Source organism: Pongo abelii, chromosome 11, assembly GCF_028885655.2.
Source record: "Pongo abelii isolate AG06213 chromosome 11, NHGRI_mPonAbe1-v2.0_pri, whole genome shotgun sequence".
Classification (NCBI taxonomy): Eukaryota; Metazoa; Chordata; class Mammalia; order Primates; family Hominidae; genus Pongo; species Pongo abelii.
Window position 1 is genome coordinate 134610367 of NC_071996.2, and position 21660 is coordinate 134632026.

The 21660-nt window shown below is 38.4% G+C and overlaps 1 protein-coding gene across 1 annotated transcript in view; it reads left to right on the plus strand.

The window, feature by feature from the left end:
• Positions 1–1624: 1624 nt before the first annotated feature.
• Positions 1625–21660, plus strand: part of PSMD1 (proteasome 26S subunit, non-ATPase 1) — a gene marked incomplete at its 5' end in the record, with an annotated part of 115477 nt that continues 95441 nt past the window's right edge. The window contains 8 exon segments of the mRNA NM_001133223.1: positions 1625–1781; positions 5991–6034; positions 6965–7038; positions 7223–7392; positions 11626–11831; positions 14716–14859; positions 16887–17113; positions 20215–20275. Of these exon segments, the coding sequence (NP_001126695.1) occupies positions 1766–1781; positions 5991–6034; positions 6965–7038; positions 7223–7392; positions 11626–11831; positions 14716–14859; positions 16887–17113; positions 20215–20275 (942 nt within the window).

Sequence of the window (21660 nt, forward strand, 5' to 3'; positions counted from 1 at the left end):
TGCCTCTTTGACACTGTTAGTTGCCATTCACCATCCTGTGGAGCTGTATTTTCTTTCGCTGGGCCTGCTTTACTCATTTTCATTACCTGTTGGCACTTGTTTGTGACTCCTCTAGGGGTTTGGGGAACACAACTGTCTTCATGTGAGGGCTTGGTAGAAGTGCCTCTGTAGAGCCAGGCGCGGTGACTCACATCTGTAATCCCAGCACTTTGGGAGGCCGAGGCGGGCGGATCATGAGGTCAGGAGATCGAGACAATCCTGGCTAACATTGTGAAACCCCGTCTCTACTAAAAATACAAAAATTAGCTGGGTGTGGTGGCACACACCTGTAGTCCCAGCTACTTGGGAGACTGAGGCGGGAGAATCGCTTGAACCCAGGAGGCGGAGGTTGCAGTGAGCCGAGATCGCGCCATTGCACTCCAGCCTGGGTGGCAGAGGGAGACTCCATCTCAAAAAAAAAAAAAGAAGTGCCTCTGTAGAATGACACCCCAAATAATCTGTTTACTTTGCATGCACATCTTCTCGAGCCCCGCCTTTCAATCTGAGCCACAGGCTCTTCAAAAATGTTCAATAATTATATTTAATATATTTTAAACAACCACAGTTTAAGAATTCTAATTTAAACAAAAAAACTCACAGATACAACAAAATGTGTTATCAAGCACATTTAATTCACTGGCAACCACAAGACATTGATTGTGCCCCTAGCTTAGGTAGAAGGCTATAGAAATGAACTTGCCATCGCTGTCCGATTGAAGAGTTTAGCTTGATAGTGCAAGGCCAGTGGCTGAAAAAATGCTACCGTTTGCCACTATTCCTTGTCAAGACTTTCTCAGTACTGACTCTTGAAATAAATTGACTTATCGAAGCTAGTGTAAGACTGCAAATGGCCATTGCAACTGCCATTTCAAATTTCTGAAGATGTATTAGAAACGAAGAACCCACTGCCGTCAGGAGAAAAGAGGACCTGGGCAGATAGAAGGAAAGCGTGGAAGACATTTTTTCTCCCTTGGAAAGGCTTTTTCACCATATAACTACTGCACATTTTAATATATTGACAACACTGGACATTTTTCCAAAAGTAAGTAAAAACCTTCATTGTTCAACTTTATAATAAGCCAATGATTACCTGTGTATTCATTATGATAATAAAGCACTTCTATGGGGATTTTCTTTTTTTTATGATAGGTTTTGCTTTAGAAAACAATTGAAAGCCGCTTTTCTGAAAAAAAACGCTGTTTGCCGCAGCCCCAATTCCCTAAGCATTATCTGGTGGGAGATGTGTTGCAGCGAGACCTCCCACCAGCAGGTGGCACTGCGCGCAATGCTCGCACCTCCCCTCAACACCCTTTCTCTCAGCAATGGCGGGTGATGGTGGGGTCCTCTCTTTTCAGGGGTGGCCATTCTAATGCCTGACCTCAGGTGCAGACCAGTGTCCCCCCCGCGCGGGACTCCTGACCTCGAGGAGGTTTAGAGAAAACAGTGGTGTTCTCCGTGTGCCCTTCCGTGAGGGCTATGGAGTAGACAGCGGCGCAGAAGACGCAGGCCAGGGGAGAATTCGCGCCGGGCGGCAGGCGGGGCGGCGGGCAGCCCCGGGGCGGGCGGGGTCCTGGCGAGAACCGAGCCGGCGGCCTGAGGAGGCGACTGACTGAGCAGCGCACCCGGGGAGCAAGGAGGCGCGGTGAACTGAGCGGGCCCTAAGCTGACAGATACACGGCGCAGCTGGAACAGCAAGCGAGCCGACGGGCGAGTGAGGGGCGCAGCCATGATCACCTCGGCCGGTGAGTGCGGCCCGGAGCCAGCGCCTGGAGGGAGGAGCCGCCGTCGCGCCGGCTTTTAGCTGAGTCAGGGCCGGTGACTGGGCGCCTCCCGGCGGAGCGCCGGCCTGGGCAGCTTCTCGCTGCCCAAGGCCCACCCCCGGGCCGGGGGCTGGGAGTCTGATCAGGTCACTGCGTGCTTCTCTAGCTTGAGGGAATCGAGCCGGGTCAACCGCCTTGGCATCCCTCCCCAACCACACCCCAGCGCCGGGACCCGAGGGGCTTCCTGGGCCTTCCCCTGACCCCAGAAGGGTTTCCCTTTTTTCTGTGCCTCCCATTCTTGGCCGTGTGAGGTGGTCCAGCCCCAGTTCTTCCCCGCAGGGGGTCGGGGTGGGATGGGCCCCTGTGCCATTGAACAGTAAGGCAAACCCCCTGACCAGGCAGCCTAACTGCTACAGAAGTGTTTCTGGACGTGGCCGAGCTCCATTCGCCTTAGAATGAAACCCGGAATTAGGTTCGAGGTGGGTCATTTCTGGGTCCGATCCAAGGGTGTTCATTCAAAACACCCAGAGAACTTTTGGGTTTGGTGAAGACCCTGAAGACGCCCTGGAGATACCTTTATACTGAGAGCCTACTTACCCTTTCGAGATTGTGCGCTCAGTCTGTTGACTGAACATTCAAGAAAGTGGATGGATCTGCGGAGCAGGTTTCATACGCGCAAACCATCGCATAGGTAGAGTCACATAGTGACATTTGCAGTGGAGTAAGTTACAGAGATCAAGTTTCAATTGGAGACTTAAGCTCCCCGTTACAGGTTGACTTGCATGTAGCTGTCCAGAGCCTTGGTGCTTTTTTCCGTTGCCTGTTTACATACCCTTTTCTCATTTTCTTACTCTATGCTTGACCCACAAAAAAAGCATTTTATTGTAAACAAACTGGTGAGCAGAAGACAGTAATCTGAATGGTAAGGCGATCAAAACTTTATTTTTATGAGGATTGGTTAAGGAGATCGTTGGAGATACTGGGAGACGTAGTTACTTTCAAACATTTGAAGAGCTGTCACTTTTACCTGAAATAAGACTTTTTGTCCCCAAGGGATACAAGTGATCGCGAGATGAATTTTAGTTCAATATCAGGAAGTTTTTCCAGTCAGAGCTTTGTAAAGATCAATTAAACACTCAGTTTCTTGCCACCTATAGGCCTCATTCTATTTCAAATCCATCCATTACAAATGTGTGTTCTAACTTTGCCCAAACCACCTTCATCTCTTGTCTGGGTTACTATATCAGCCTTGAGGCTTTGTTTTCGACCATTACCCCCGTACAGCCCGTTTTTCTTGTGGAATATGCTTTTTAAAACTTTAATCACATAATACTTCTTTGCTTACAATCCACCAGTGCTTCCATTGTGTTTAGAGCAGCCATGTCCAACCCTTTGAATTCGAGGACGTTTTTTCTTACTGTGGTGGTGGATATCGTGAAAATTATGTACAAACTTTTTTTTTTTCTTTTTTTAGCTCATTAGCTATCATTAGTGTTAGTGTATTTTATGTGTGCCCCAAGACAGTTCTTCCATTGTGGCCCAGGGGAGCCAAAAGTTTGGACACCTTTTGGGTCCAGACTCTTAACCAAGGACCCACATGATCTGATTCCCACCTTGTCTTGTAGTACTGTCTTCTTCACTCAATACATCCTAATCACACTGGCCTTTTTGTTCCTTGAATATGTCAGTTTCTCTCCTATCTCGGGGCCCTGGCACATTCTGTTCCTTTCTAGCCTTCTCTTCCTCAGATTTTCCCTTAGCTTCTCAATCTTTTGTCTCAACTCAAATGTTACCCTTCCCTGATCATTCTATTAAAACACACTTACTCTCCCTCCACCACAGCTCTGTAATTGCCTTGTTTGTTTACTTCCCTGATTACTGTCTCTCTCTCTCTGGTAGAATTTTGAGCAGGAAGCTTGTTTTCACAATTCTTAGAATACTGCTGAGAGCATGGCAGAAATTCAAAAGTATGTCTTGACTGAAGAGCTCAGTCAGCCAGTCAAAGCAATTAATCAGTCCCTTGAGTTTTTAAAGTAGAGGCTGAAAAAGCACTTGGTGACAATATAATAGACTTTAAGCCTCTTTAAGGTGGCAAAACTAATAATTTTTGAGGTCCTATCCTGAGATTCTGTGATGATCATATAGTGTATATTTATTACTGCCATTTAAGTTTATTGGATTACTTGTCAACTTCTGTTCCAAATCTTTTGTCACTTTGTTTTCTGTCCTATGGCTCATGTTGGCTTAGAATTTGTCCCAGGTGTTAAACAGGCTAGTCTCATGGTTCTGGTGTGGATTAGTCAGTTTGTTCATTCATTTATTGACCAGGCAGTTGCTAGGCACCACCATACAGTGGTGAATAAGAGGTCAACATGTTCTATTAGTTTTTTCAAGAGGTTTGACTATGCAGGGGAGTGGAGAGAGAGAGATAGGTGCTTCCAGGCGGGAGATGTGAAATTGAGTGGGTTGGTGTTTTCTTTTTTAAACATAATACAGACACATAAAGGAAAGTTGTGCTAAAAAGCTTTAAAACAATTGTCCCCCACCTCACTTTCCCTTTCCTGATCCCCAGAGGCAATTATTCCCAACTTTTAAGCTGTGTCTTCTGGAACATACCTCCATATTTGTAAATAAATATCCAAATATTTCTGTCAATTGATGCAACAATTTTAGACCAATATCTGCTCAGTTCCTATAATGGCATAAGAGGCTTTTAGCATCCTTAGGCCTTTCCCGTTCTCTCCCCTCTCCAGAAGAGAATTCTGTTTTGTTTTTAAGATGGGAAATACTAACGTATGTAGTGTAGAGTATTGGATTTAGTTCTGTTCCATGGCCAGAGGCTGAGTTTCCAAGCCAGGACAACCATGTAACCAGTTAGTCATAAGTGAAACCAAACCAGAGAATATAAAAATCCATCTCCCTTTTTGGTAAAAGCCATTCAAATACATTGATTGAGGATAGGTAGCAGTTTTAGTATTAAGTGTTCTGTTATTTAAGATCTGTTCTACATTTAAAGCATTCTGGCCTGTCATCTTACTCCACATCACTAGTTTGCAATTTTTTCTTTTTCACTGATTGAATTTTGAAATTTATCTGTTTCCTGTGCTAACCATTCAGAATCTCTGTTCTGGACTTGTCATACCAACCTAAAGTACCAAGAGGTTCTTTATATCTGCTTTTATGCTACTTTAGTTTTGCTTGGTAAATTTCGTGTCTTTTCCTGTATGGCTTCCTAAAGACTGCTTAAGCTATTTGGCAAACCTATACTTGTCAATTAGAAATGGCTACATCTAACTAAGTTGCCTTGACACTTTTTAATCAAACCACAGTTTCAACTCAGTGTTCTGGAATGATTTTAAAACCCACATGGAAAACATTTGAGAGTGGTTTCCTTTGTGGTCTTAGTACAATAATTTCCCATATCATTTTTCCAATAATCCCTTTGACCTTTGACTATATTTCAAGGTGTGTTCTTTTGGAGAGGACAATTATTCCTTTTACTCTCCTATATTAGTGGTAATACCTTGAGGCTAAGAGAAGCCATATGGAGAACACTGTGCTTGGGTAATTGAATTCAGAATGAGTATGATTGTTCATCATTTAGTAAAACCCAGGTTACTTGTGATAGGAAAGAGGTGCCATAATATACACACCTTGAAATAATTGAAGTATTTTACCTTGTTGAGTTGATGACTATATGCTCCCATTTTTGTAAATAATCTTATAACTGTTGATTTATTTTGTATGAATAATTTTATTCTAAAATTGTATAGGAAAGTTTCCCATTTTAATCAGTAAATTAGGCCAATGGTTCTCAAACCATAGTGAGCAAAAGAATCACAGTACTGGGCCCCATCCTCATAATTTTTGATTCAGTAGGTCTGGAATGGGGCCGAGAATGTGTATTTCTAACAGGTTCCCAGGCAATGCTGTTAGTCCAGGGACCACACTGAAAACCATTGAATTAGGCAAATGATGTGATATATGTGGTGCCATGAGGGTTTGATCATGTAGTTAAGTCTTAAACTTGAGATATAAACCTTTACACTTTCAAAGAAAAATAATCATTCCCCTAGAGAATTTACGCCTCAAAAAAATTGTTTTTCAGCCATCATGTATTTTTGACCAGGTGTTAATTTCCACATTAGTGAGAATGTGTTTCATAATCATGTTACATCTTTTTTCTCATAGCTGGAATTATTTCTCTTCTGGATGAAGATGAACCACAGCTTAAGGTATGAATTGAAGAATAAGTAACTAGGCTTAGTGTGAATACCGTGAAGCCTTTTGAATTTAGTGATATCTGTAATCTTCCCTCGTTTAAAGTTGCTATCCTAGCTGGCTTGTACCCAGTTATTGTAACCTAGCCAGAGAGGACAGTATTTTGGCCACAGCAGTTGGTTTCCCTTGAGTTTAACAAAGCTAAGACAAACCTCGTTATGACATTTGAATAGCCCTCTAATTTCTTTTTTTTTTTTTCTTTTTTTAATCTTTTTCCTTTTTTGAGACAGAGTGTTACTTTATCACCCAGGCTAGAGTGCAGTGTGTGGTCATGGTTCACTGCAGCCTTGACCTCCTATACTCAAATGATGCTCCCACCTCAGCCTCCCAAGTAGCTAGGACTGTAGGCATGCACCACCACACTCATCTAATTTTTAAATTTTTTGTTGTGATGAGGTCTCACTATGTTGTCCAGGTTGATCTCAAACTCCTGCTCCTGGGCTCAAGTGATCCCCCCGCCTTGACCTCCCAAAGTACTGGGATTACGGGTCTGAGCCACCACACCTTCCCCTTCCCCCGCCCCAGTTTCATTATCAACAGAAAACACAAAAAGTTGTTGCTTCTGTTTCACATATTTAAAGTTTTTTATTTGATGGAAATTTGGAATGTCCTTCTAGTGGCTCTAGATACTTGATTCCTTTACATCTAAACCAGCAACCTGGAGTTAATTGTTTATATTCAAAGAAGAAAAATTGTTGATGATTGAAAACAGAAATGTGTAAACTCAAGAAAAAATGTAAGTTGGTAAATTTTTATATTTGTCATAGAGTAAAAGTTTGAGTAAATATTACTGAGGATTTGATCATTGATTTGCTGGAAAGAATTTTTTAAGGAAGTGTAATGATAAGTCTATCTCAAAATAGGATTTTGGTTATCTTTTACAGGAATTTGCACTACACAAATTGAATGCAGTTGTTAATGACTTCTGGGCAGAAATTTCCGAGTCTGTAGACAAAATGTAAGAAATTATTTTTATAAATCAGAATAAGGTGGATCAAATTTAATTGTGAGTGTGGGTCTTGTGGCTTATTGATTCATTTAGAAATTTGCTGTTAACTGAATTGTGGCTTGAATATTTAGATTTGGGATTTTTAGGGAAAACCACAGTTTGAACTAGACCTGTACTTCCTAATTTCTTTCAGAGAGGTTTTATACGAAGATGAAGGTTTCCGGAGTCGGCAGTTTGCAGCCTTAGTGGCATCTAAAGTATTTTATCACCTGGGGGCTTTTGAGGAGTCTCTGAATTATGCTCTTGGAGCAGGGGACCTCTTCAATGTCAATGATAACTCTGAATATGTGGAAACTATTATAGGTAATTATCATCTATCTGGTAAGGCTTTATCTTGTCGGCTTCTTTCTTGCTGTAGTGCACATAGAAGCTTTTTTCCTGAATTTGATGTTGCCAAATTTCATTTTAATTGGAAGTTCATAATCTTTCTGTAATAATTTTATGCAGGCTGAGTTTTTAGATCTGCCCTTCAACTGAGTGCTGGTTCTCAGTGGTTATGATGATCACCAGTCCAGTGAGCATACTGTTAGAGGAAAAGATTAAATCAGATTACTATAAGTAACAAGTGGTACCAGTTTATGTAGTTTTTTCAAATACAAGAAACCATTATTTAGTATCTACATTGTGCTAGGCACCGTGCTAGTCACTCTGCATACCATGGTTTATTCCACAACTACCCCATGAGGAAGGAGCTAGCCATTTTACAGATGAGACAACTTGGGTTTTGAGATGATAAAGACATGGTTATTAAATAGAAGGATAAAATTTAAAACCTGGTTTTACTCACTCCAAAACCCATACTGTTTCTATTTGTAACCGTTGTTTTCTTACTTGTTTCCTTATTTTTGAAGGAAGTGGATAACACACAGGCAAGGCTTTGAATTCTCTGACACATATTTCAACCAGAGTTGTAAATTCAACTAGTTACGTAAGATTTTATACAAAGATTTTATAGCGTAAAAAAATGCTTGAAAACTCTTGATGTAGTAAATTAAAGAAGGGACTGCATACCCTTCAGACGTGTGTTTATCAAACTTTGGATTCATAGTACAGAGAGCTCAAGGGCATGTTCTGTCAGGAGTGTACAGTGTAGATATTTCACATTGCTGATTAGTAGAAGGTCTGTATTATCACTTGAACACTTACAAGGAGGAAGTTGGTATTCTCTTTTAGAAATTGGGAAGTGCTGCACAAGGGGGTTGATAGAGGTACCGTCAACTGTCCTTGGGATTCTGTGTTCATGTTTTTAAAGTTTTTGCTATGATGATATGAAAATTTTGCAAGTTACTTTATTGCTATTGGAGGCTCATTGAATTGAGCTGTCATCTGTGAATCCAGTGGGAAGAACTGATGGCTTAAAAGGATGGACCGTATTATTTGAAACTAGACTACTTTCTTCACTTAAAGCTAGAAGCAGGGGGTGAAATACCTTACTTATCTCTTTTATATGATAGTTTTTTTTTGAAAACAGGGCAGGATCTCACTGTGTTGACCAGGGTGGTCTCAAACTCCTGGCCTCAAGCAGTTCTCCTGCTTTGGCCTCCCAAAGTGTTGGAATTAACAGGCGTGAGCCACCACAGCCAGCCTTTTTTTTTCTTTTTTTTTTCTTTAATGAAAGTTTATAGTTTTTTTACAACAGTGATCTACAAATGCTTAAAATGCCACCATTGTACAAATTGTGCTTTTAAACTGGACTGTTGGTATGAAGTGCTATGGCCTGGTAGATGCCTTCTCTGTCTCTAAACACTATCATTTTACCTTTGGAAGGTGAGTTTTGATCAGTAGACCAGTTCTGTTTGCATTTATTTATTTAAAAGTGGGGTTCACCCTTCCTCTAGTTTTGTAGGGCACATTTTTTAAGATGTCAGTGAGATTCATGAGGGGGTATACAAAATAGAATTTGGAAAAGGCTTCCTAGCGTCTTAATGAATATCGTAAACAGTACCTCCAGAAAATCCAGGACTCATAAATCTGCAAGTTATGACAAGGCTTTAGCAGGAAATGAGGCTGAGTTTTAGTTATAACATAAACCTGGGATATATTTATGACATATATGCAAACCTGGTGAATGAGAACATGAATCTCATTTGAAACCTGGGACATATATTTTTCCCCTTCAGTTATATAATCTAAGGAAAATTCCCCAAATGTTCTAATTTTGAGGTTCCTCTCTGATGGGGTAAGGGTAATGTTTCCTCACTTAACTACAGTTGGTTCAAAAAGCTCACATTAGGGCCTGGTGGACATTTTCAACAACTGGAATTTTTAAGTTCTATTTTGCATTATAACATCCATTGTGTTTTTTTGTTTGTTTGTTTGTTTTTTGGCAGTTTTTCTCTGTTGCCCAGGCTGGAGTGCAATGGCACAATCTTGGCTCACGGCAACCTCCACCTCCCTGGTTCAAGTGATTCTCGTGCCTCAGCCTCCCAAGTAGCTGGGATGACAGGTGCACACTACCACACCTGGCTAATTTTTGTATTGTAGAAATGGGGTTTTGCCATGTTGGCCAGGCTAGTCTTGAACTCCTGGCCTCAAGTGATCCACTTGCCTCGGCTTCCCAAGATTTTGGGATTACAGATGTGAGCCACTGACCCAACCCACTATGTTCTTATTAACTGTACCTGAACCTTCATGGTTCCACCTGAATCTTGAATGTAGTATATTCCAATTTATAAAAGTCCTCTGCTTCCTTCAAAATATAGACCCATTTAACCCGGGTCGTCTAGTAGGCCAACAATCATTTATGCTAGTTAAAATTATTTTTATTTCTTGGGGCTATGGTTTATAACTAATAAATCTTGCCGTCATCTTCTTACTTATCTTTGAAAGGGAAAGAAGCCAATGAATTATGGAGAGGATAATTAATGTATATGTCATTCCTCTTGGGTGACTGGGTTTTTTTGTTGTTGTTTTTTTGTTTTTTTGCTTTTTGTTTTGAGACTGAGTCTCGCTGTGTTGCCCAGGCTGGAGTGTAGTAGCGCGATCTCGGCTCACTGGAAGCTCCACCTCCCAGGTTCATGCCATTCTCCTGCCTTAGCCTCCCGAGTAGCTGGGACTACATGTGCCCGCCACCATACCCGGCTAATTTTTTTTTTTTGTATTTTTAGTAGAGACGGGGTTTCACCGTGTTAGCCAGGATGGTCTCGATCTCCTGACCTCGTGATCCACCTGCCTCAGCCTCCCAAAGTGCTGGGATTACAGGCGTGAGCCACCGCGCCTGGCCAGGGTGACTGTTTTATCTTCCTTCTGAAGGTGGAAGGCTTAGGGAAATGTCCTTCTTTTGGTTGTACTTAGAAAGTTTAAGGTATGATTGCAAAGAAATATAACTAAATCGCAAACAAATGTTTCTTATCAGGTGTGCTATTGATATCCTTCAGTATGTCACACCCTCCCCTCCATGCACCCAAATCATTGTGAAATATGGAAGCTAAATTGGGCACCAACACTTTTGCATGAATTTTCAGACACTTTCTTGGGAGAAATAGGTTCCACCTACCTCACATCGAAACAATAAATAGAGTCAGGAATCACATAATGACAGGCTACATAGACAACAGATGTCCCATAAGAGTACAACACCATATTTTTACTGTACCTTTTCTGTGTTTAGACACAAATACTATTGCCTATAGTATTCAATACGGTAATATGCTATACAGGTTTGCAGCCTAGAAGCACTAGGCCATACCATATAGCCTAGGTATGTAGTAGGTTATATAACATCTAGGTTTGTGTAAGTTCACTCCATGGTGTTTGCACAATGATGAAATCACCTAAAGATGTGTTTTCCAGAATGTATTACTGTCATTAAGTGACACAGGACTATTTTTCAAAGAATCTGCTACAGTTGCTGGAAAAGTTTTTGGAAATCTTTGGAACTGCCTTTTAAACTTGTGGCACATTTTAAGTCATTTCCCCATTACCCTACAGAGACAATTTAGACATAGTTCTTACTCTCAGGTTGCTAATAGCTTCATTAATGCAAAGAAGTCTGATATACTACTATGTGATAATTGCTATAATAGGCCTTTTAAAATATCTTCAGCAATGGCAAATGTTTGTTTTTTGAAAGTGAAGCAGCAGCTGTTTGTAGCCAATTCTTTTGAATAAGCAGCTTAATCGGGTAGAGTAATAGAATTTTGATCAAAATGGAGTAACAAGATAGAAACTTTAAAAATAAATTAAATAAGAGACAGGGTCCCATTGTGTTGCTCAGGCTGGCCTTGAACTCCTGGGCTCATGTGATCCTCCTGCCTCAGCCTCCCAAGTAGCTGGGACTGTGGGTGAGCACTACCACACCTGGCAGATATTAATGTTTTGAATAATGTCAACTGGATTGGAATTAGTGTGTAGTTCTCCAGTGTAAATATTATGGGAGAACAGTATTAATTCAAATGTATACGTTCTAGCATTTCAAAATTTGCTTATTGCTTTATAGTCATCCCATAAGTATATATGATTATAAATATAGGCATTGCCCTTTCTGATAGTTTAGCCCAATTTACAAGATAATCAGTTATTTTATTTCCTCAACAGCAAAATGCATTGATCACTACACCAAACAATGTGTGGAAAATGCAGATTTGCCTGAAGGAGAAAAAAAACCAATTGACCAGAGATTGGAAGGCATTGTAAATAAAATGTTCCAGCGATGTCTAGATGATCACAAGTATAAACAGGCTATTGGCATTGCTCTGGAGACACGAAGACTGGACGTCTTTGAAAAGACCATACTGGAGTCGGTAGGTAGATTATGTTATTTTAGAAATTGTTGTTGATAGGGAATCAGCAAAGCAAGTTATTCAAACTGAAACTTTCATAGGCAGTGAAAAGAAAATCTAGTTTAGAAATAATAGGTGATCTTTTGCCAAATATTTTATTTTCATATTTATGTATGAACCTTGGTTGTGTTTTGTGTTCATGGAATATCTGCTTTTATCTTACCACATAATCCTTTGAAGTCTTGCATGGGGAAGTTGTATTAATTACTCTGCCCTTTTTAAGAAGACAATAAACTACTATTTTAATGCATTTATTAGGGTTAAAACTACTCAGCTAGATTCCCGGTTTGCGGTGTTTGCAATAATTAAGACAATTTAAGTCACCAACCGAAGTGGTCAGAAAAGTAAAAGCTGAGTAAAATGGACATTGATCTGCAGGCTCACTTTGTCTCACCAGCTATTTCTTTCCATGAGCTAGCTCTCTGTACACTAGCCATTTTGGTATCTTCTCATCTAGATGAACCCTGCCTCATTTCCCCTTCCAAAAATATTTTTTACATTTCTTTTTTCTTGAGATGGAGTCTCGCTCTGTCAACCAGGCTGGAGTGTGGTGGCGCAATCTTGGCTCACTGCAACCTCTGCCTCCGGGGTTCAAGCAATCCTCCCATCTCAGCTTCCTGAATAGCTGGGATTACAGGCGTGTGCTACCACACCCAGCTAATTTTTGCATTTTTAGTAGAGATGGGGTTTCACCGTGTTGACCAGGCTGGTCTCAAACTCCTGACCTCAAGTGATCCACCCGTCTCAGCCGCCCAAAGTGCTGGGATTATAGGCGTGAACCACCACACCTGGCCTCCATTCCTTTCTTTGCCTGCTTTATTTCTGCTCACAATTCAGAACTTAGCTCAACTATCCCTTGTTTGCAGAACTTTGATCCCAATACCCATGCCTTCCTCAGCCCCTAAGCAAAGACTAGGTCCAGTTCTGTTGTTAATCTTGTGGAGCCCTATACATTTTTTCATGGTGTTTATCCCTTGATAATTGTATTAGTAGATAGTTAATAGCTATCTTTCCCACTAGATCGTAAGCTATATCGGGACAGGTATTTGTGCCTTTTTCACCACTGTATCCCCAAAACCTAACACAGTGTTTAGCATTGATAATACGATTTGTTTTAATGAGTGAATGAATGAATGGCCTAATGTGATATAATGGCCCTTGTTTCCCTCTCAATTTCATTTTTGTGCAATTTTAGCCCATCCTTGTCTTCATGTGTATAAGATTACATTTTTGGCTTTCATTTATTCAACAAATATTTTTTGAGTGCTTACTGTTTGCCAGATACTGTTCTAGGCATTGGAGATGTGCATTGTCCCCACTCATCCATGGTTTTGCTCTCTGTGGTTTCAGTTACCTGCAGTCAACTACAGACTGAAAATATTAAATAGAAAATTCCAGAAATAAACAATTCATGTCTTAAATTGTGCACCATTCTGACTAGCACAATGAAATCTCTCACCATCTCTTTCCATCCCGCATGGGATGTGAATCATCCTAGTAGATCTATGCTGTATACACTGCCTATTAGTCACTTTAGGGACCACCTTGCTTATCAGATTGACTGTCGCAATATCCCAGTGCTTGTGTTCAGATAACCCTTATTCTACTCAGTAATGGCCTCAAAGCACAAAAATAGTGATGTTGGCAATTCAGATATGCTAAAGAGAAGCCTTAAACTGCTTCCTTTAATTGAAAAAGTGAAAATTGCCAACTTAATAAGGAAAGAAAAAAAATTGTATGCTGAGGCTGCGCTAAGATGTACATAAGAATGAATCTTCCATCCATAAAATTGTGAAGAAGAAAACAGAAATTTGTGCATAATTTATATAGAGTTTGGTACTGTTTGTGGTTTCAGACATCTGCTGGGGATGCTGGAACATAGTCGTCTCAGATAAAGGAGCACCTACTGTAGTAGCAAACAAGACCAACAAAGTTCCTGCCCAAAGCAAACACTTCATTGGGGAATCTAGAAGGGGAACAAGCAGTCAAACAAATAAATATGTAAAGTAAAAGAATGACAAATTTAAAAAAAATAATAAAGCAGAGTAACAAATGCATCTTTCTTTGTATCCCAGTGCACATATACATATAGATGTAATTTAAGCTTTATGAAACCAATACCTACCCTTACTACTTGTGATATAACTCTGTTATTTTTAAATTGTATTTTTAATTTTTTTAATTTGCTAGTCACACTTCATTAAATTGATTTTATTACGCAGTGGAAAGTCACAACTCACTTTTTGAGAAACACTCCTGTAGCTTTCAGTGTGCTAATTTATGTTGAAGGCCTTTTACAGGGTGAAGTCTCAAATATTGGGGATACTTTTGAGAATCACCAAGTAAACACATAGAGCCTGGATCAAAGTTTTCTCGTAGGGAGAGCACCAGGCAGATGTGACAGCACTCAATGCTTGAGTCACTCAGAGCTGTGTTGTGTTTCCTGGCCAGCAAGTGAGTGTAGGCAGTAAGTCATGAGGGAGTCTAGTAGCAAGGTAAGAAGCAGAAAGACTTCAGCAGACACATTTGGAAAACATAGCTACTTAGTGTGTGGACAGTTGTATATCTTTTATAATAATTAACAGCATCTCATGTAATGGTGATTCTGAGTACCACTAAATATTGTTTTTAATCCATTTTTTATGATGATTTGGAAATATGTAATTCTTCTTTTAAGATTTTCATCTAAAATGGTTTAAAATTCTTAAGTTTGTATTGCTTAAGAGGTTTAAATAATTGGCTGCCTAGATTGACTAAAGAAGCAAGATTAAAATAATTCAATTTCTAAATAAACATAATGCTGCAATAACCAGATAACATTATATCTTTAAATTATCTCTTTCAGAATGATGTCCCAGGAATGTTAGCTTATAGCCTTAAGCTCTGCATGTCTTTAATGCAGAATAAACAATTTCGGAATAAAGTACTAAGAGTTCTAGTTAAAATCTACATGAATTTGGAGAAACCTGATTTCATCAATGTTTGTCAGGTAATGACATTACATTATGTTTCATTACATTGCTCCACGCTGTACTGTGCTATGTTATACCACTTCACATTTTATTACTTTATATTACTATAATGGCTTTATACATGTATCTCAGCTAATCTTCACAGCAGCCCTGTGAAAATAAGGTATGTGATTTATATTCCTTTTTATTAATAAGAAACTAAATTTCACAACACTAAAAAGCTATTTTGTTGTAACACATTCTTTCTATGTATTCTTTTTTCATTTTGAAAATAATCCAATAATTTAAGGAAATTTTTAGAAATAACGAAGGTTTTTTAAAAAGCTAGAAGAAAAGATTAAAACAGTACCTATGCTATACTATGTCATTCTAAAGAGAATTCAAAGTGTATAAATTATATACGGTTTCATTACCCATACACACCAAAACATTTGGGTATCTTTTCTTTATCTCTTTCTATATATAAATTTGCTTGCACATAAAAAAAAATACAGATGGTACAGAAAATATAGAAAATGAAAAGTAAGGCTTCTCTTTTCCATCATTTGGGCTTTTTCCCAAAGGTAAGACATAGATGTTTTTCCCTACTTATTCGCACATGTGGATCTACTGCATTCTTTTAATGACTATATTGTATTTTATTGACTGGAGGTGTGCATGGGTTTACTTTTTAACAATTGCCATGTTGTATACATTTTCTGTATTCTGCTCAGGGCATAGCATTTTATTGCACATTTTGTTGTTTCTTCATTATAATGTGCTCCTGTGTGTTTTAATCCTCTAGACTTTAAAAATTTAGATTAAAACACTGTTTTTTACAATCCCTTTTAAAGCAAGTTTGAAACAAAATACTAGAAGAAAAAATATCCATGTTTAAATCACCCAAAGTCAACTTACTATTCTAACTTGATTTTTTACATCACCCAAAGTCAATTTAGTATTTAATAGTGTATTTCCTTTCAGTTTTCTCTACATAGGTTTTCGGAGTTTTGTTGTTTCTAAATATTTTTCATAGTTTTTTTTAAAACTCACATGAAAAATAGCAGTTCCCTGCCCTCTTCCTGTCTGTATTTCAGTTTTATTCCTTAGAGGCAATTTTATTTCTTTCAGCTGTTGTATTCCTTATCTTTTTATTATTTTTAAAAACTTTATTGTTCATTTTTAAAATAATATCTTTTTGAGCAGATAATATGTTCATGTGATTTAAAATTCAAAAAGAATTATGGGGTATACAATGAAGTCTTCCATTACTTGGCTCCAGCTACCGAGTTCTTTTCTCTGTGGATAAACAGTGTTAATTGTATACAGTCTTTAACATTTTTCCGTGTTCTAACTCTTCATAGGGTCCTCTTACTTGATTGTTGTAATCATTCAGTGTATGTACTTTGCCTTACTTAATCATTCCCCTATTGTTGACCACTTATTTTGTTTCTGTTATTTCATGTTCTTAATTTATAATAACTTTGATTAATGTGTTTATTTTGAAGTTGAGTTACTTGCTGCCTAAGGGAACAAGAAAATTTAAATTGAGTTTTTAAAAGAAAAATTCTAACTTTGTTGGATAATTTTGTTAAAACAATGGCAGATCATAAGAGTAGTAAGAGAAATGCTTCAAAATGGTAATTTTAATGTCTCTTATCCTGGCCCAACACAGCACAATGTATGTTAAATGAATGAGTAACTTCCATAACATATGGTAGGGCAGAAAATAACAAATTAAGGAGCACTTAGGTATAAGTTATGGATAAGATTTAAAGAAGCCAAGATTCATTCAACAACCAATGTTGAATACTGCTGATTACCAGGCACAGCATTAAGAGTTATAAATATAATTTGTATGAATTTTTTTATGGAAGACAGATGCCATGTTTAGAAAAATTTCATCTAGTGCTGGGTTTAGAAATAGAGTGCTAGACTGGATAGTCTGCCCTAGTTTGCCTGTGCTTATATTTTAAGGTTTTCTATAATGTTGATTTTGTCTCCTTAAGTACCTTGTAGATGAAGTTTTTAATTATTAAATAATTGTTCTTTATCTCCATTTCAGTGCTTAATTTTCTTAGATGATCCTCAGGCTGTGAGTGATATCTTAGAGAAACTGGTAAAGGAAGACAACCTCCTGATGGCATATCAGATTTGTTTTGATTTGTATGAAAGTGCTAGCCAGCAGTTTTTGTCATCTGTAATCCAGAATCTTCGAACTGTTGGCACCCCTATTGCTTCTGTGCCTGGATCCACTAATACGGGTACTGTTCCAGGATCAGAGAAAGACAGGTATAAGTACCTTTTTCTGCATCAAAACTAATTGAATAATCTTTATTTCATTTTGGGGACAGGTAGAATATTTATAGGAAGCATATTCTAAGAATAAATAAATTTTGCCACTAGCTTTCATAGATTGTAAAGTCTTATTAGGCTATTGCTCTGTTTTGTACTGTGCTGGGCGTAGTAAGGAAAACCGAAGAAATTGACCCTTCTGGAAAGAAATAGAAGTGATTATCTTGTAAGGAGGGCCTACCAGACAACATGTGTACTATTTAATCAAGTAAATTTAAAAAAACAGGTGGGGATAGGTCGGGGCTACCTTTTAGATATTTGGGTTAGATATATCTGGGTTAGATATTTAGAAAGTAAGGAACATTCTCAGCTTTTTTGCTTTTATTAGAACTAAATACACAAATTTCTATAGTATTAGAAATTTGCATTCTGTACAAATTGATATGGTATTAAAATTTTATTTTTCTGTATTTTACACGTTTAGATCACTTACTAAAAACATTTGTGTGTCTTAGTTGTGCCTGTTTATGCTGGCAGCCCCCTAGCCCGCTCTTTCACTGGATATCTGTGTCTGAGAAATGTGGGACTCTCTCTTTCACTTAAGTACTCAGAGGCCATTGTAGGGTTATTAATTGGCCTAATTTCAATATTGTTGTGTCTCAGGGAATAGGGAGTCCCAAGGAGAAGGAGAGAGATGGGGGAATGACTGGTGTGTGGAGCAGTCAGAACACACACATTTATTGATTGAGTTTGCTGTTTTATATGGGTGTGGTTCATGGTGTCCCAAAACAACTACAATGGTAACATCAAAGATCACAGATGACAGATTACCATAACAGATATAATGATCATTAAAAAGTTTTAAATATTGCAAGGATAACTAAAATGTAACACAAGGACAAAGTGATCACATACTATTGGAAATGTGGCTCCAATAGACTTCCTTGAAGGGCAGTAAAACAAAGGTATGCCTATATTTTTCTTTATATCGTTACCTCTTTCCTTATTACTAAAACTATGCTAAGTCTTGCAATCAGGTATTGTAAGACCTACAATTTTGATTCTTTTTTCTTTTTCAAGATTCTTTGGGCTATTGTAGATTTTTTGCATTATGTAAGTCTGTGGGTGTTCTGACTGGGATTGTATTGAATATCTTCAGTTTGGGGCACATTGAAATCCTGATAATATTGAATCTTGTAATCCAGGAATATGGTAATCTTTTTCATTTACTTAGGTTTTTAATTTTTTTTCTCAGTAGCGTTTTGTAGATTCAATGCAGAGGTTTTACACATCTTTTCTTAATTTTCTTATATCCCTAAGTATAATTTTTTTTTTGATGCTGTTGTGAAGTGGTATTTTTAAATTTCTATTTTTTTTGTTGGTAGTATATAGAAATATAATTGATTTTTATATGCTAACATTGAATCCTATGACCTTGATAAAATCATTTATAGCTTTATAAATGATTTTTTTAAGTAAATTTTTTAAAGTAGATCCTTTTACAGAATTTTCTTTATTGGTGTCTTGGTCATCTGCAGTTAGAGACCATTTTACTCCTTCTTTTGTAATCTTTATACCTTTTCTCTCTCTTTTTCTTTTCTATATTGGCTAGGATTCCCAATACTTATAGAAGTGATAAGAGACAGCATCTTTAATTTTTTCTCAATCTTAGGGGGATAGAAGTTATTTATTTATTTTCGAGACAGAGTCTCAGTCTTGTCACCTAGTCTGTAGTACAGTGGCATGATCTCAGCTCACTGCATCCTCCACCTCCTGGGTTCAAGCAGTTCTCCTGCCTCAGCCTCCTGAGTAGCTGGGACTACAGGCGCAGGTCACCATGCCCGGCTAATTTTTATATTGTTAGTAGAGACAGAGTTTCACCATATTGGCCACGCTGGTCTCGAACTCCTGACCTCAGGTGATCCACTTGCCTCAGCCTCCCAAACTCCTGGGATTACAGATGTGAGACACCACACACAGCCTATTTATTTATTTTTGATTTAACAAGTTTTCTTTCTTCTCGCCTTCTCCTTTTCTTAAGGCTTATGTGTGGTGGTTACAAGTTCCTTCTGAGTTAACCTTCATTTCTGAAATTATTATTTTTTCTCTTTTATTTCTGATTTTCTCTAGTTCTATCATGTTAATTTCTGAGTTTTTGTAATTCTAATATGTAATAGCCTTGTATGTTTTATGTAATTTTCCTAATTTCTCTTGTTTTGAAATAACTTTTTTCTAATATTTTATGAGATTTTACTTTGATGCTTTTCTGTAGCTTATTTTTACTGAAATTAGTTTTTCTAAACTTTTCCAAAGGAGGCTTGTTTAGGATAGTTTTTCCAATTTTACTGCCCTCTAGTATTTCCTCCTCTGTTGCATTTATGGAGTACTATACAAAATAATGGCTTCTGTTTTGGGATCTCCTGACTCTGTTTCCTTTCTCCATTGCCCAGGCTAGGGTGCAGTGGTGCAATCATAGCTCACTGCAACCTCGAACTCCTAGGCTTAAGCAATCTTCCCACTTCAGCCTCCAGAGTAGCTGGGACTACAGGCACGCACCACTATACCTGGTTCACTATTTAAATTTTTTTGTGGAGACAAGGGTCTCATTTTATTGCCCAGGCTTATTGGTACCTTCTTTGTCTTTGTCCCTGCCTTTTTAATTTGGATTCTCTGCCCAGCACTTTTTCCTCACTATGGTGCTTTGACCTACAAGGGAGTGTTGGCTGATGAGATTTAAGAGTAGTTGGGGTCCCAGCCCCTTCTTTTCAAGCCCGTTTTGTAGCTGGTGGTGATTTTGCTTTACCTGACTGTGTTTTGTGAATGAAGGAGATATTTTGTCACCTGTTCTTGTTGTATTTGTTGTCCATGGTTTTGCTAACCTAGTTGCTTTGTGTGTTTTTATTATTTGGAGGAAATTTAATAACTGGATTGCCTCCATCTTAGAGATGTGTAGAATTTTTTATTTCTTAATGGTAATACTTAAGTAAACATTATTTTCTTGCAAAATATTCAATTTGGACATGGTTCAGATCTGTGGTATAAACAAATTGTACTTCTCTTCAGAAAAAATTATTGATTGTTGGTTCTTTTCATTTCAGTGACTCGATGGAAACAGAAGAAAAGACAGGCAGTGCATTTGTAGGAAAGACACCAGAAGCCGTGAGTGTGCTTTTTTTTTTTTCCTTTGAGACAGGGTCTTGATCTGTCACCCAGGCTAGAATGCAGTGGCGCAGTCTCGGCTCACTACAACCTCTGCCTCCCAGGCTCAAGCTATCCTCCCACCTTAGCCTCCCAAGTAAGTAGCTGGGATTGCAGGCATGCACCACCACGCCTGGCTAAGTTTTGTATTTTTTGTAGAGACAGGGTTCACTGTGTTGCACAGGCTGGTCATGAACTCCTGAGCTCAAGCAGTCCGTTTGCCTTGGCCTCCCAGAGTGCTGGGATTACAGGCATGAGCCACCGAGCTGAGCCACCATGCCCAGCGAGTGTGCTTTTTGAAGTTGAGATTGTTACTTAATAAATATTTCCACAGGATATTGTAAATTCTTTCAAGTATATATTCTATACATGCTTTTATTAAAGTATACTGTTAAGTTTGATACCAAAGTCATTTTATAAAAATGAGTTTTTTGTAAAGATTAAAGTTTTAAAAATTGATCCAAAGAAAACATTTAGAAGAAATCAAATCCTTAGATCCTTACTTCAGGCAGAAGTTATTTCTGTCTGAAATAACTTCAAATTACCTGTCACAGGGTGAAAAAAAGGTATGGTCTCTAGCAAATGGCAACATATATGGGAGGGAGGTTAATTGTTTTTGTCGTTTTTAATGTTTGTGGCATATTGGAAGGGTAGGGTAAATATTACAACAGTGGTCTGTTGGACTGTTGGTTCCTGATGCTCAGGTGTGTAAACTTCAGCTGTTCTTCACCTGGTTGGAAAGTTGTGTTGGTGGCATGGTAGTTCATAAGATCAAGGCTGGGCACTGTGGTTCGTGCATGTAATCCCAGCACCTTGGGAGGCCAAGGTGGGTGGATCACCTGAGGTCAGGAGTTCGAAACTAGCCTGGCCAACATGGCAAAACCCCGTCTCTACTAAAAATACAAAAATTAGCTGAGCATGGTGGCACGCACCTTTAATCCCAGGTACTCGGGAGAATTGCTTGAGCTTGGGAAGTGGAGGTTGCAGTGAGCCAAGATTGCGCCACTGCACCCCAGCTGGGGCAACAGAGAGAAACTCTGCCTCAAAAAAAAAAAAAAATCATATATATATGTTGATTAAAGGTATTTTCAATTTTCTCAGTTTCAAGTAGGAAGTTTCTCAATTAAAATATAAATTGACTCATTTAATAAAAAGTAATTTTTCTGCGTGTTATCAGTAATTATTCTTTCCCAGTTTTTTAAAAATATTTAAATATTTTATATCGAAAGCTAGCTGGGGATGAATTGTATTCTTCCATCAAGCTAGTATCATATCTCAGTAGCATCTAATAAAGAAAGAAATAAGTTATCCTTTCTCTTAAAATGGACTGAATTTCACTGGTTTAG